Genomic DNA, 16,074 nt, shown 5'->3' on the forward strand with positions numbered 1-16,074 from the left:
ATTTATCCACGTTATATTGCATCTGCCATGCTTCTGCCCAATCACCCAACCTGTCCAAATCATCCTGTAGTTTTTTGGCATCCTCCTCACAGCACACACGTCCAACCAGCTTTGTGTCATCTGCAAATTTGGAGATATTACATCTAGTTCCTTTGTCTAGATCATTAATATATATTGTGAATAGCTGGGGTCCAAGGATCGATCCCTGCGGTACCCCACTAGTCACTGCCTGCCACTCAGAAAAAGACCCGTTTATTCCAACTCTTTGCTTTCTATCTGCCAACCAGTTCTCTATCCAAGTCAATACCTTGCCCCCAATCCCATGTGCCTTAACTTTACACGCTAATCTCTTATGTGGGACCTTATCGAAAGCCTTCTGAAAGTCCAAATACACCACATCCACTGGTTCTCCCTTATCTATTTTACTAGTTACATCCTCAAAGAATTCCAGTAGATTAATCAAGCACGATTTACCTTTTGTAAATCCATGTTGACTTTGTCCGATCCTGTCACTGCTTTCCAAGTGATCTGCTATTACATCTTTTATAATGGACTCTAGCATTTTCCCCACTACCGATGTCAGGCTTACCAGTCTATAATTCCCCGTTTTCTCGCTACCACCTTTTTTGAATAGTGGGGCAACATTAGCTACCCTCCAATGCATGGGTACTGTTCCAGATTCCATCGAATGTTGGAAGATGATCAGCAATGCATCTACTATTTCTAGGGCCACTTCCTTAAGTACCCTAGGATGTAGATTATCAGGCCCTGGGGATTTATCGGCTTTCAATCCCATCAACTTCCCTAACACCATTTCCCTACAAATACTGATTTCTTTCAGTTCCTCCCTTTCATCAGACCCTATGTTCCCCGACATTTCTGGGAGGTTATTTGTGTCCTCCTTTGTGAAGACAGAACCAAAGTATGAATTTAGTTGGTCTGCCATTTCTTTGTTCCCCATTATAAATTCCCCTGATTCTGACTGCAAGGGACCTACGCTTGACTTCACCAATCTTTTTCTCTTCACATATCTATAAAAGCTTTTACAGTAAGTTTTTATGTTCCCTGCCAGCTTACTCTCATATTCTATTTTCCTTTCTTAATTAATCCCTTTGTCGTCCTTTGTTGAATCCTAAACTGCTCCCAATCCTCTGGATTACTGCTTTTTCTGGCCAATTTATATGTCCTCTCCTTGGATCTTATGCTATCCCTAATTTCCCTTGTTAGCCACGGTTGAGTCACCTTTTTTGTTTTATTTTTATGCCAAACTGGGATGAACAAATTCTGTAGTTCATCCATGCGGTCTTTGAATGTTTGCCATTGCCTATCCACCGTTAACCCTTTGAGTGACATTCCCCAATCAATCCTACCTAATTTGCGCCTCAGACCATCGTAGTTTCCTTTATTTAAATTGAGGACCCTAGTCTCTGAGTCAACTACTTCACTCTCCATCTTAATGAAGAATTCTATCATATTATGATCGCGCCAACCCAAGGGGTCTCGTACAACAAGATTGCTAATTAATCCTTTCTCGTTACATAATACCCAGTCTAAGATGGCCTGATCTCTGGTTGGTTCCTCGACATATTGGTCCAGGAAACCATCCCGTAAACACTCCAGGAATTCCTCCTCCATGGTATTGTTACTAATTTGGTTAGCCCAATCTATATGTAGATTAAAATCACCCATGATGACTGCTGTACCCTTTTTGCACGCTTCTCTAACATAGGATTACATAGGATTACTCAGGATATATGGCACAGAAACAGGCCATTCGGCCCAACCAGTCCATGCCGGCGTTTATGCTCCACTCGAGTCTCCTCCCGTCTTTCCTCATCTAAATCTATCAGCATAACCCCCTATTCCCTTTTCTATCATATGCTTGTCTAGCCTCCCCTTAAATACATTTATACTATTGGCTTCAACCACTGCTTGTGGCAGCGAGTTCCACATTCTCACCACTCTCTGGGTAAAGAAGTTTCTTCTGAATTCCCTATTGGATTTCTTGGTGACTATCTTATATTGATGGCCTCTAGTTTTGCTCTTCCCCACAAGTGGAAACACTCTCTATGTATCCACTCTATCAAAACCTTTCATAATTTTAAAGATCTCTATTAGGTCACCCCTCAGCCTTCTCTTTTCAAGAGAAAAGAGACCCCGCCTATTCATCCTTTCCTGATAGGTATACCTTCGCATTTCTGGTATCATCCTTGTAAATCTTCTCTGCACCCTCTCCAGTGCCTCTATATCCTTTTTATAATATGGCGACCAGAACTGTACGCAGTACTCTAAGTGTGGTCTAGCCAAGGTTCGATACAGGTTTAGCATAACTTCCCTACTTTTCAATTCTATCCCTCTAGAAATAAACCCTAGTGCTTGGTTTGCCTTTTTTTATGGCCTTGCTAACCTGTGGCGCAACTTTTAGTGATTTGTGTATTTGTACTCCGAGATCCCTTTGTTCCTCTACCCCACCTAGACCCGCACCCTCCAAGTAATAAGTGATCTCCCTATTCTTCCTACCAAAATGTAATACCTCACATTTATCTGTGTTGAAATTCATTTGCCAATTATATGCCCGTTCTGCAAGTTTATTAATGCCCTCCTGTAATTTGTTGCAGTCCTCCTCAGTATTGACTATCCTCCCCAATTTGGTGTCGTCTGCAAATTTAAAAATTGTGTTTTTGATGCCAAAGTCTAAATCGTTAATGTAAATTGTGAACAGCAGTGGTCCCAGCACTAATCCTTGTGGAACACCACTACCCACCTTCTGCCACTGTGAATAGCTACCCTTTACCCCACTCTCTGCTTTCTGTCTTGAAGCCAGCTAGCAATCCATCCTGCTACTTGTCCCCTGACTCTGCATTCTTTGACCTTATTCATTAGTCTATTATGTGGTTCTATTTTCAGACCCTCAAAATCAGCTTTTTTCCAATCTATTACCCTGGTCTTTGTCATACTTAGGTCCTTCTCAATTATTTTCTTAAAGCGTATTATATTATGGTCACTATTGCCTAGATGTTCCCCTACTTTTACTTCTCTTATTTGCTCTGGTTCATTCCCCATTACTAGGTCCAATAGCGAATCCTCCTTTGCTTTTTACATATTGGGTTAGAAAGGAGTCCTGTACACATTGTAGGAACTCCATTCCCTTATCCCGTTTACCTACCTCTTCTGTCCAATTAATAGTTGAAATCCCCCATGATTATTAATCTATGTTTTTTACTTATTTCTCCATTTGTTTGCGTATTTCTTCCTCCCTGTGAGCATGTGGGCACTGACCCCAGTCAGTGAGACAACAACAACTTGTATTTAAGCCACATAAGAAGATGTTAGGATAGGGACATAGACAGGCTAAGTAAGTGGGCAGAGACTTGGCAGATGGAATACAATACTGGAAAGTGTGAGGTTATGCACTTTGGCAGGAAAAATCGTAGAGCAAGTTATTATCTTAATGGCAAGAAACTGGAAAGTACTGAAGTACAAAGGGATCTGGGGGTCCTGGTGCACGAAACTCAAAAGGTTAGTATGCAGGTGCAGCAAGTGATTAAGAAGGCCAATGGAATGTTGGCTTTCATTGCTAGGGGGATAGAATATAAAAATAGGGAGGTATTGCTTCAGTTGTACAAGGTATTGGTGAGACCGCACCTGGAATACTGCATACAGTTTTGGTGTCCATACTTAAGAAAAGGCATACTTGCTCTCGAGTCAGTACAAAGAAGGTTCACTCGGTTAATCCCGGGGATGAGGGGATGGACATATGAGGAGAGGTTGAGTAGTTTGGGACTCTACTCATTGGAGTTCAGAAGAATGAGAGGCGATCTTATTGAAACATATAAGATTGTGAAGGGGTTGGATCGGGTGGATGCGGGGAGGATGTTCCTGATGATGGGTGAAACTAGAACTAGGGGGCATAGTCTTAGAATAAGGGGCTGCTCTTTCAAAACTGAGATGAGGAGGAACTACTTCACTCAGAGGGTGGTAGGTCCATGGAATATGCTGCCCCAAAAAGCTGTCGAAGCTACATCATTACATAAATTTAAAACAGAAATAGACAGTTTCCTAGAAGAAAAGGGAATTAAGGGTTACGGGGAGCGGGCAGGAATTTGGACATGAGTTTAGGTGCGGATCGGTCATGGCCCTGTGGGTAGCGGAGCGGGCCCAGGGGCCGTGTCGCCTGATCCTGCTCCTGTTTCGTGTGTCTAATTCTGTTAGATTCAGGAGATAGTCCTGTCATAGTGGATTGGCGGTTAGGATCAGATCAGCCATGATCTTATTGAATGGCAGAGCAGGCTCGAGGGGCCAATTGGCCTACTCCTGCTCCTATTTCTTATGTTCTTATGTTCTAAAACTTGGCCAAAGAGGTAGATTTTAAGGAGCATCTTAAAGGAGGAGAGAGAGGTAGAGAGACCAATGTTGCCCCAAATTTTTTTTGTGTGCACGGCCCATTCAAAGTTTTGCGCACGTAGGAAATTTCACATTGGAAAAGGCAGTCCTGGGCTGCGTGGCCACGCAGCTTACAGGGAGCATTGGTAGTGAGGTGGAGAGGTTTAGGGAGGGAATTCCAGAGCATGGGGCCATGACAGCTGAAGGCAGGGCCACCAATGGTGGAGCGATGGAAATCAAGGGATAGAAACATAGAAGATAGGAGCAGGAGTAGGCCATTCGGCCCCTTTCAATGAGATCATGGCTGATCATCCAAATTCAGTACCTGGTCCCTGCTTTCTCCCCATATCCCTTGATCCCTGTAGCCTTAAGAACTATATCTAACTCTTTCTTGAATATATTTAATGAATTGGCCTCAACTGCCTTGTGTGGTAGAGAATTCCACAGGTTCACCACTCTCTGGGTGAAGAAATTCCTCCTCATCTCTGTCCTAAATTGCTTACCCCTTATCCTTAGACTGTGACCCCTGGTTCTGGACCCCCCCGCCATCGGGAACATCCTTCCTGCATCTAGTCTGTCTAGTCCTGTTAGAATTTTATAAGTTTCAATGAGATCCCCTCTCATTCTTCTAAACTCTAGCGAATATAAGCCCAATCGACCCAATCTCTCCTCATACGTCATTCCTGCCATAGAGTCAGAGAGTTATACAGCACAGAAAGAGGCCCTTCGGCCCATCGCGTCCACGCCGGCCATCAAACCCTATCTAATCTAATCCCATTTTCCAGCATTTGGTCCGTAGCCTTGTATGCTATGGCATTTCAAGTGCTCATCCAAATGCTTCTTGAATGTTGTGAGGGTTCCTGCCTCTACCACCCTTTCAGGCAGTGAGTTCCAGATTCCAACCACCCTCTGGGTGAAAAAGTTCTTCCTCAAATCCCCTCTAAACCTCCTGCCCCTTACCTTGAATCTATGCCCCCTTGTTATTGACCCCTCTACTAAGGGAAAAAGTTGCTTTCTATCTACCCTATCTATGACCCTCATAATTTTGTACACCTCAATCAGGTCCCCCCTCAGCCTTCTCTGCTCCAAGGAAAACAACCCCAACCTGTCCAGTCTTTCTTCATAGCTGAAGCGCTCCAGCCCAGGTAACATCCTGGTGAATCTCCTCTGCACCTTCTCCAAAGCAATCACATCCTTTCTATAGCGTGGCGACCAGAACTGCACACAGTATTCCAGCTGTGGCCTAACCAGCGTTTTGTACAGCTCCATCATAACCTCCCTGCTCTTATATTCTATGCCTCGGCTAATGAAGGCAAGTATCCCATATCCCTTTTTAACCACCTTATCCACCTGTTCTGCTGCCTTCAGGGATCTATGTACATGCACACCAAGGTCCCTCTGATCCTCTGTCTTTCCTAGGGTCTTACCATTCATTGTGTATTCCCTTGCCTTGTTAGTACCTCCAAAATGCATCACCTCACACTTTTCCGGGTTAAATTCCATTTGCCACTGTTCTGCCCATCTGACCAACCCATCTATATCGTCCTGCAGACTGAGGCTACCCTCCTCGCTATTTACCACCCCACTAATTTTCGTGTCATCTGCGAACTTACTGATCATACCTTTTACATTCACATCCAAATCATTAATGTAGACCACAAACAGCAAGGGACCCAGCACCGATCCCCGCGGTACCCCACTGGACACAGGCTTCCAGTCACAAAAACAACCTTCGACCATCATCCTCTGCCTTTTGCCACTAAGCCAGTTTTGGATCCAATGTGCCAAGGCACCCTGGATCCCATGGGCTCTTACCTTCTTGACCAGTCTCCTATGCAGGACTTTATCGAAAGCCTTACTGAAATCCATGTATACCACATCCACTGCACTACCCTCATCCACACACCTAGTCACCCCCTCGAAAAATTCAATCAAATTGGTCAGACATGATCTTCCCTTGACAAAGCTATGCTGACTATTCCTGATTAATCCTTGCCTCTCCAAGTGGAGACTAATTCTGTCCCTCAGAATTTTTTCCAATAATTTCCCTACCACTGATGTTAGGCTCACTGGCCTGTAATTCCCTGGTTTATCCCTACTACCCTTCTTGAATAATGGTACTACGTTAGCTGTTCTCCAGTCCTCTGGCACATCCCCTGTGGCCAGAGAGGTTCTGAAAATTTGTGTCAGAGCCCCTGCAATCTCCTCCTTTGACTCACACAGCAGCCTGGGATACATCTCGTCCGGGCCTGGGGATTTATCCACTTTTAAGTCTGCTATCCCAGGTATCAGTCTGGTGAATCTTCACTGCACTCCCTCCATGGCAAGAACATCCTTCCTCAGATAAGGCGACCAAAACTGCACACAATACTCAAGATGCGGTCTCCCCAAGGCCCTGTACAACTGCAGTAAGACATCCTTGTTCCTGTACTCGAACCCTCTCGCTACAAAGGCCAACATACCATTTGCCTTCTTAACCGCCTGCTGCACCTGCATGCTTACCTTCAGCGACTGGTGCACAAGGACACCCAGGTCTCGTTGCACTTCCCCTTCTTCCAATCTATTGCCGTTCAGATAATAATCTGCCTTTCTGTTTTTGCCACCAAAGTGGATAACCTCGCATTTATCCACATCATACTGCATCTGCCATGCATCTGCCCAATAACCCAACCTGTCCAAATCATACTGGAGTTTCTCTGCATCCTCCTCACAGCACACACGCCCACCCTCAAGAGGCCAGAATTGGAGGAGGGCGGAGATGGCGGCGGTTTGTGGGGCTGGAGGAGGGCGGAGAGGGCGGCGGGTTGTGGGGCTGGAGGAGGGCGGAGATGGCGGCGGGTTGTGGGGCTGGAGGGGGGCGGAGATGGCGGCGGGTTGTGGGGCTGGAGGAGGGCGGAGATGGCGGCGGTTTGTGGGGCTGGAGGAGGGCGGAGATGGCGGCGGGTTGTGGGGCTGGAGGAGGGCGGAGATGGTGGCGGTTTGTGGGGCTGGAGGAGGGCGGAGATGGCGGCGGGTTGTGGGGCTGGAGGAGGGCGGAGATGGCGGCGGGTTGTGGGGCTGGAGGAGGGCGGAGATGGCGGCGGGTTGTGGGGCTGGAGGAGGGCGGAGATGGCGACGGGTTGTGGGTTGGAGGGGGGTCACAGAGGGGGGGAGGGGTGCCTGTCTGGGCCCACCCCACAGTGCAGGAAGCCCACAGCCCACTAAGAGGCGCTCTGGCGCGGTGCTGTGTTGCCATGGAAACAGGCTCCTGACTCCAGCCCTTGGCAGTGCCTCAGTGGTCCTGCAACACCGTTCACCCGCAGAATAAATCCCACTTGCGCACTACACATGGTTTTATTTAATGTGATGCGGGCAGCGGTGGCAGAATACATTAAAAAAAAGAAAAATTAAGTGTTCATCAGGACCCCCTTTTAGGCAAGTGCGGGAGACAGCTTCGGGGGGAGTGGGCGGGGCTCAGGCAAGCCGGAGCATGCGCAGTGGCTGAGTGCGGAGTGGGGGGGGCTCAGGCGAATCGGAGCATGCGCGGTGGCTGGGAGCGGGGGGGGGGGGTGGGCGCGGTTGAGCATGCGCAGTGGCTGTAAGCGGGGTGGGCGGGGCGCGGCTGGCGAGGCGGAGCATGCGCAGTGGGTGAGTGTGGGGTGGGCGGGGCTCAGGCAAGCCGGAACATGCGCAGTGGCTGGGAGCGGGGTGGGCGGGGCGCGGCGGCGAGGCGGAGCATGCGCAGTGGGCTTTTCTAGCCGCCAGTCGGAACACACAGCGTTGTCGAGCGAAGAGTCGAGAAGGTTCCGGCGCCCTCTCCGCCTACCGAATAAATCCCTGGCGCCGATTGAAAGCAATAATTCCATTTTCCGCTGCATTGATGATTTTCATGAGGTAAAAGTGAGCCGAAGGAGGTGCTTTTCAGTCGTTGTTCGAGCGGGACGCGTCGCTTCAGTCGGTCTACCACCGTCCCCGGCAGCATGGCGCCGACCGGCTCCTCCGCTTCCGAGGAGCTCAAGATCCGCATCCAGCGGCTCATCGACTCGAATCTGGTGATGGTGTTCAGCAAGAGCTTCTGCCCGTACTGCAAGAAGGTGAGTGCGGGGCGTGAGGTGGGTGAGGGGGGTAATGTGGGCTTTTCTCCGGCCCCGTCTCTCGGGTGGAGCCAGCTAAACTGTCCTTCTTGCCATATTGCGTTGTAAATTGCTGTGTGGAGTTACAATTGTCATCGCCTATGTAAACATGTCACGCTGTACTCGGTGCTGCAGCGCCCCCACTGGCGGAGGTTGTAGTTACACCCACCCTCATTGCATTTCTGCAGCGCCTTTCACATTCTCAGCACCTCCCAGAGCGCTTCACAATGAAATACTTTAACTGTAGTCACTTTTGTAATGTGGGAAACCTGGCAGCCAATTTGCGCAAAGCAAGCTCCCACAAACAGCAATGTGATAATGACCAGATAATCTGCCTTGGTGATGTTGATTGAGGGATAAATATTGGCCAGAGCACCTGGAGAGAACTCTCCTGCTCTTCAAAATAGTGGCTGTGGGATCTTTTGTGTCCATCTGAGGGGGCAGACGGGGCCTCTGCTTAACGTCTCAGCCGATAGACGGCCCCTCCGACGGTGCGGCGCTCCCTCAGTACTGCCCCTCCGACGGTGCGGCGCTCCCTCAGTACTGCCCCTCCGACGGTGCGGCGCTCCCTCAGTACTGCCCCTCCGACGGTGCGGCGCTCCCTCTACTGCCCCTCCGACGGTGCGGCGCTCCCTCAGTACTGCCCCTCCGACGGTGCGGCGCTCCCTCAGTACTGCCCCTCCGACGGTGCGGCGCTCCCTCAGTACTGCCCCTCCGACGGTGCGGCGCTCCCTCAGTACTGCCCCTCCGACGGTGCGGCGCTCCCTCAGTACTGCCCCTCCGACGGTGCGGCGCTCCCTCAGTACTGCCCCTCCGACGGTGCGGCGCTCCCTCAGTACTGCCCCTCCGACGGTGCGGCGCTCCCTCAGTACTGCCCCTCCGACGGTGCGGCGCTCCCTCAGTACTGCCCCTCCGACGGTGCGGCGCTCCCTCAGTACTGCCCCTCCGACGGTGCGGCGCTCCCTCAGTACTGCCCCTCCGACGGTGCGGCGCTCCCTCAGTACTGCCCCTCCGACGGTGCGGCGCTCCCTCAGTACTGCCCCTCCGACGGTGCGGCGCCCCCTCAGTACTGCCCCCTCCGACGGTGCGGCGCTCCCTCAGTACTGCACTGGAGTGTCAGCCTAAATTTATGTGCTCAAATCTCTGGAGTGGGACTTGAACCCACAACCTTCTAACTCGGGCGAGTGAGAGAGTGCTGCCCACTGAGCCACGACTGACACTAAAAGAGCTGTATAAATACCAGAACATCACAACAGAGCCTAATTCTGTTCACAAATGCATAATTTCTAGTTTAAGTTCCTGCATAATCGGCTGCCTTAAATGCATAATGGTGAATGTGAAACTTTCATACATGATGTGTATCAACTGGGGCTCAGTGGGTCGCACTCTCTCGCCTGAGTCAGAAGGTTGAGAGTTCAAGTCCCACTCCAGAGAGTTGAACACACAATCTAGGCTGACACTCCAGTGCAATACTGAGGGAGCGCTGCACTGTCGGAGGGGCAGTACCGAGGGAGCGCTGCACTGTCGGAGGGGCAGTACCGAGGGAGCGCTGCACTGTCGGAGGGGCCGTCTTTCGGATGAGATGTTAAACCGAGACCCCGTCTGCCCTCTCGGGTGGATGTAAAAGATCCCATGGCACTATTTGAAGAGCAGCAGGGGAGTTCTCCCCGGTGTCCCGGCCAATATTCATCCCTCGATCAACATCAGTTTTAAAAAATAAAAAAAAATAAAAAAAAATATCTGGTCATTATCACATTGCTGTTTGTGGGAGCTTGCTGTGTGCAAATTGGTTGCTGGGTTTCCTACATTACAACAGTGACTACACTTCCCAAAATACCTCATCGGCTGTAAAGCGCTTTGGGATGTCCAGTGGTCGTGAAAGGCGCTGTAGGAATGCAAATCTGTCTTGTCAAAGATTAGCTTGTGTCCTTGTATTGGTTCAAGCACCTCTCCAGGATTGGAGTACATCTAAGATCAACCTGGTACTGAGGGATGGAGTGTTGAATATTGAAGCGCTGTCTTTGGGGTCGTCGTCGTACGTGTCTTCACACTGTTCCCTTTGGGGAACTGTATGAAGTGGTGGAAGGATTTCTGGCCGTGTTAACGCTCCTTCCGTGACCGTAACCATCTACATACCAGCCATTAGGGTGGTTAGTCCTATGGCGGGCGGCTTTTACGGGCTCCCACAGCCCATACGAGGGGGGCTGACCACCCACACCCACGGACGCAAGTATCCCGCTGGATGTCAACCCAGAATTTAGAGCCGGAGCTCAGTCCCGGCAAGTGGAGTCGGAGTGGAGCGGGGTTCGAAACCCTACACCTTCTGGCCCAGCGGCGGGGATGCTACCGCTACGCCAAAGGCCCACTCTGTCTTTGGGGTGATGTATATTAAATGAGATCATGCATTCCTGTCTCATATGCCTGTTCACAATGTACAATATCTCCTGGTGCTATTTGAATGGAAGAGTTTCTCCTGGTGTCTTGGCCAATGTTGCTCCCTCAACCAACACTTACCAAAACAAATTACCTGCTCATTTATGTCAATCACAGTTTGTAGCTTGTTGCAAATTGGCTATTGCATTTGTCTACATAATGTGACTGCACTTTAGAAGTAATTAACTCTGTAAATAAAAGTTTGTTTGTTCTTTCTGCCTTATTCCAGTAACTCTTTTTTGTTTTGTGTGTGGCACTTTGTAATGTCCTGAGGCTGTTCCCTGCCGTGGAGAAAATGCAGAACCGATTCACTAAGATGATGACTGGGATGCGATGGTTTAGTTCTGAAACTAGAGAAATTGGTGTTCTCTGTTAGAACAGATTAGGAGAGCTAATGGAGGTACTCAATATTGAGGCAAAAATGTGGGGGAGGGTGAAGAGAGGGAACTTTGGAGTCTGTAACTGGAGTGCATAACTTTATCAAAACAACAGAGAGGGGCAAGGTTTAACGTGGGGGTTGTAAGATATGGAATGCCCTACCAGAAACAGTGGTGGAAACTGAACTCATAATGGCGTTTAAAATGAAAGTGGATAAATATTTGGGCGGGGGTTATTGGAAAGGCACCTGCTTTCAAAGCAGGCACAAGTATGATGGGCAGGATAGTCTCCTTTGCTATAAAATGCTGTGATTCACAGCTGCAGCCAGTCCTATCCTTGTGAACAGTGCCACCAGAGCTGGTCCAGCTGTCTTTCTCCTCCCTAACTTGGGGAAGCTGAAGACGACTGCAGTGCCCCTTCCACTTTCTTGGCTGAGATCTGCATAGGACGAAGTTGAGAATTCCCAGTCTGCATGTCTAATCTCACTGGATAAGCTTGCTAAGTCATTTGGAGGAGCCCCCATTTTAAATGCATGTAAAGTGTGGTAAATTATAATGTATTTATAAAATTAATCTTAATTTATTTTGATTTTGTAGAACTATTAGGGTCACTTGTCTTGCTGGTGAGCAACTTGCCATGTTTCCAAAAAAATGGGGTCATAAAATTTCTGACCTAATCTAAATTCAAGTTTTTTGAGCGCTTTGCATATCAAAACTAATGGTGAGATCTGACAAACTATTTTCTACCATCCGTTATGAACGGTTCAAATACTTGGCTCATCTGCCGCTGAAACCCCTCTAGACTTGACTGTTCCAACGTTCTCCTGGCTGGCCGACCTCCCACGATCTACCTGTTGTAAACTTTGTCATCGGAAACTGCTGCCCGTGTCCTAACTCGCACCAAGTCTCGTTCACCCATCACCCCCTGTGCTCACTGCCCCGTGTCCTAACTCGCACCAAGTCTCGTTCACCCATCGCCCCCTGTGCTCACTGCCCCGTGTCCTAACTCGCACCCAGTCCCGTTCACCCATCACCCCCTGTGCTCACTGCCCCGTGTCCTAACTCGCACCAAGTCTCGTTCACCCATCGCCCCCTGTGCTCGCTGCCCCGTGTCCTAACTCACACCCAGTCCCGTTCACCCATCACCCTCTGTGCTCACTGCCCCGTGTCCTAACTCTCGCCCAGCCCCGTTCACCCATCACCCCCTGTGCTCACTGCCCCGTGTCCTAACTCACGCCCAGTCCCGTTCACCCATCACCCCCTGTGCTCACTGCCCCGTGTCCTAACTCACACCCAGTCCCGTTCACCCATCACCCCCTGTGCTCACTGCCCCGTGTCCTAACTCACACCCAGTCCCGTTCACCCATCACCCTCTGTGCTCACTGCCCCGTGTCCTAACTCTCGCCCAGTCCCGTTTGCCCATTGCCCCCTGTGCTCACTGCCCCGTGTCCTAACTCACACCCAGTCCCGTTCACCCATCGCCCCTTGTGCTCACTGCCCCGTTTCCTAACTCACACCCAGTCCCGTTCACCCATCACCCCCTGTGCTCACTGCCCCGTGTCCTAACTCACGCCCAGTCCCGTTCACCCATCACCCCCTGTGCTCACTGCCCCGTGTCCTAACTCACACCCAGTCCCGTTCACCCATCACCCTCTGTGCTCACTGCCCCGTGTCCTAACTCTCGCCCAGTCCCGTTTGCCCATTGCCCCCTGTGCTCACTGCCCCGTGTCCTAACTCACACCCAGTCCCGTTCACCCATCGCCCCTTGTGCTCACTGCCCCGTTTCCTAACTCACACCCAGTCCCGTTCACCCATCACCCCCTGTGCTCACTGCCCCGTGTCCTAACTCACGCCAAGTCCCGTTCACCCATCTCTCCCTGTGCTCACTGCCCCGTGTCCTAACTCACACCCAGTCCCGTTCACCCATCACCCCCTGTGCTCACTGCCCCATGTCCTAACTCACACCCAGTCCCGTTCACCCATCGCCCCCTGTGCTCACTGCCCCGTGTCCTAACTCGCACCCAGTCCCGTTCGCCCATTGCCCCCTGTGCTCACTGCCCCGTGTCCTAACTCACACCCAGTCCCGTTCACCCATCTTCCCTGAGCTCGCTGACCTACATTAGCTCCTGGTTAAGCAACGCCTCAGTTTTCAAATCCCCCCCCCCCCCCCCATGTCCTCGCCCCCCCCCTATCTCTAATTTCCTCCAGCCCCACAACCCTCCGATATCTGCATCCCTCTAATTCGGTGCTGTTGAGTAGCCCCGATTTTAATCGCTCCACCATTGGTGGCCGTACCTTCACTGCCTGGGCCCCAAGCTCTGGAATTCCCTCCCTAAACCCTTCCACCTCTCTCCTTTTAAGACACTCCTTAAAACCGACCTCTTAGACAAGTTTTTGCTCATCTATCCGAATATCTCCTTATGTGTTTTGGTGTTGAATTTTATTTGATAACGCTCCTGTAAAGCGCCTTGGGACATTTTACTAGGTTAAAGGTGTGATATAAATACAAGTCATTGTCGCGTCCGTCGTTCTGTAACAAATGCCTTGAACACTGTATCTTTTGATCATCTAACTTTCCTGGCAGCTCGATTGATCAGGTGTTGCTATTTGAGTGAGCTTTCCATGTTACAATGTAATAAATATATTCACTTGTTTTTCCTGTCATATTTTACATAACCAGGACTGGAGAAGGGAAAATGAGATGACAATGTTCTCTCATAACCCCTATCATAAACAAGTGCATCTTAAGTCCCCTTTCCCCAAACAAAATCACTCTTTGCACTGCAGAATTGTTTTGCAGGTGGGGTGGCGGGGGCGGGAAAGGGGTGGCGGAGTAAGTGGCAAGCAAAAGTTGCCATTTTTCTTAAGGTGAGCCAAGTTTGAAGTTATTTTATGCTGTCACAGCCACACATTTGGTAAGTTCTCCTAAAGCCACTTCAATCAGTGTAGACAATGTGTCGGGTGTTGGCCTTTTAGTGCCGTGAGAGGTGAGGCAGAAGTAGTATCTTCTGACTTCTGTAAGTATACCAAAAATCCAACTTTTCCTGAATAGTAGGAGCCAAATTGTCTAACATTTTCGGTTCCACTTTACTCTGCCTTATTGAACTCCTTGAAGTGGTAAAAGTTGTGAATAATTTGCTTTATTAAATTTTCCCCCTACCTGCATAATTTCCATTTTGTGGTATAATTGAATGTTTCTGCTTTAATGCCAAGTTTTTTTCCTCCCTCTTCAGAAAGTGCTTACTCATTTCCACAGGTGCTGGTAGCCTTCTGGTGCAAATGGCCATTCTTTGTGTAAACATAAATGGTGTCATGCTGTTCTGTCATGGGGGGAACATCATGACCAAAGCAGATTCTGCCTGCAGGATCCTAGGATAGCAATCGGTGTTGGAACCACAATTTTATTTCCTCATTCCTTCCCACCCCGCTCTTTTTTTTTTCTCCCCCCACCCCCCCCCCAAAAAAGTTGGGAAGACTTTAGTTTCAGTGCTCACGCTGTTGTCCTGTCAGCCAACCCACACTAAAAGTGAAATCTGAGATCCTCCCCGAGTTACATGCTTCACATAACACATTTACTTACCATTGGCACGGTAGCATAGTGTTTAGCACTGTTGCCTCAGCGCCAGGGACCCGGGTTCAAATCTGGCCTCGGGCGACTGTCTGTGTGGAGTTTGCACATTCTCCCTGTGTCTGCGTGGGTTTCCTCCCACAGTCCAAAGATGTGCAGGTTAGGTTGATTTGGCTATGATAAATTGACCCTTAGTGTTAGGGGATTAAATACGTGGGGTTACGGGAATAGGGTGGGATATGTGTCGGTGCAGGCTCGATGGGCCGAAATGGCCTCTATCTGCACTGTAGATTCTGTGATTGAGGTTGCATGTTCACTTTTAAATGCCACATCTTCCAGTTTAACCATAGACTGAGACTCCCATGGAGTAGTGAGGTCATCAGCTTTGTTTAGTAAGGATGTGCTGCAGCTGTGTCGCCTTCTGTGTGGCGTATCTTGTTTTCTATATTTATTGACTCACTTATTTCTCTGTTGTGTAACGAGCAGTGTCTGTTTTTAAGAACTTCAGGATGTGGTGTGTGTGTGTCTTTTGCCCCACATGCTCGCTGACACTAAGTGGTTCCCTCCCCATCGGTTGATTTTCATTGTGTCTGGCTCCCTACATGCTCTTGCTCCCTTCCTATCTTTGTACACTCCTCCAGCCCTACAACCACTCTTCCCTTTGAAAGAAGTGCCTAATACTTTCCGAACATTGCCGAGATTGAGAATCCCTTCTGTATTGTGCCTCCTCACTTGTCACTGACTATCAGGAGTTGATTGGCTAGATTAAAATATCTTAATATACCAAGCATTCTAAATGTAAACCAGCAACACAACCTTACAGATGCGATGGACCTAGGTTCCATTACTGCTCTATGGTGAGTTTGCTGAATGCATCGGCGCAGTGGTTTATGCTCTAAAACTGGCCTCTTGCCTGACGGCTATTGCTACTGAAAAATGTGGCTAGCAAGATTGGCTTGGCTGTGAAGCTCTCCAAGGTCAAATAGGCTGCCTACACTTTTTTTTTGTTTGCACATAAACAGTCCTCAGATGGGTGAGGTACTGAAACACTGCCTGTGGAATCATACCCCAGCAAGAGTGAGCACCTTCAGGATGGGAGAGGGATCATGTATAAGCCCAGTGTTTTTTGACATTGATTTGTGGTGCAGAATACGGTACTTTGGAGTACTCCATATATATGGTGAATGTGGACATTTTTAGT

At 49.2% G+C, this 16,074-nt stretch overlaps 1 protein-coding gene across 1 annotated transcript in view; it reads left to right on the top strand.

Annotated features, from left to right (window-relative positions):
- The first annotated feature begins 8,112 nt into the window (after window positions 1-8,112).
- txnrd3 (thioredoxin reductase 3) overlaps window positions 8,113-16,074 on the top strand; it is a 52,669-nt gene continuing 44,707 nt past the window's right edge. The window contains exon 1 of the mRNA XM_086002129.1: window positions 8,113-8,456. Coding sequence (XP_085858255.1) covers window positions 8,343-8,456 — 114 coding nt within the window. The 5' untranslated portion in view covers window positions 8,113-8,342. The remainder of the gene's footprint in view (window positions 8,457-16,074) is intronic.

This window comes from Somniosus microcephalus, chromosome 11 (genome assembly GCF_052327205.1).
Source record: "Somniosus microcephalus isolate GS21.2 chromosome 11, FLI_Smic_1.0, whole genome shotgun sequence".
Taxonomy (NCBI): Eukaryota; Metazoa; Chordata; class Chondrichthyes; order Squaliformes; family Somniosidae; genus Somniosus; species Somniosus microcephalus.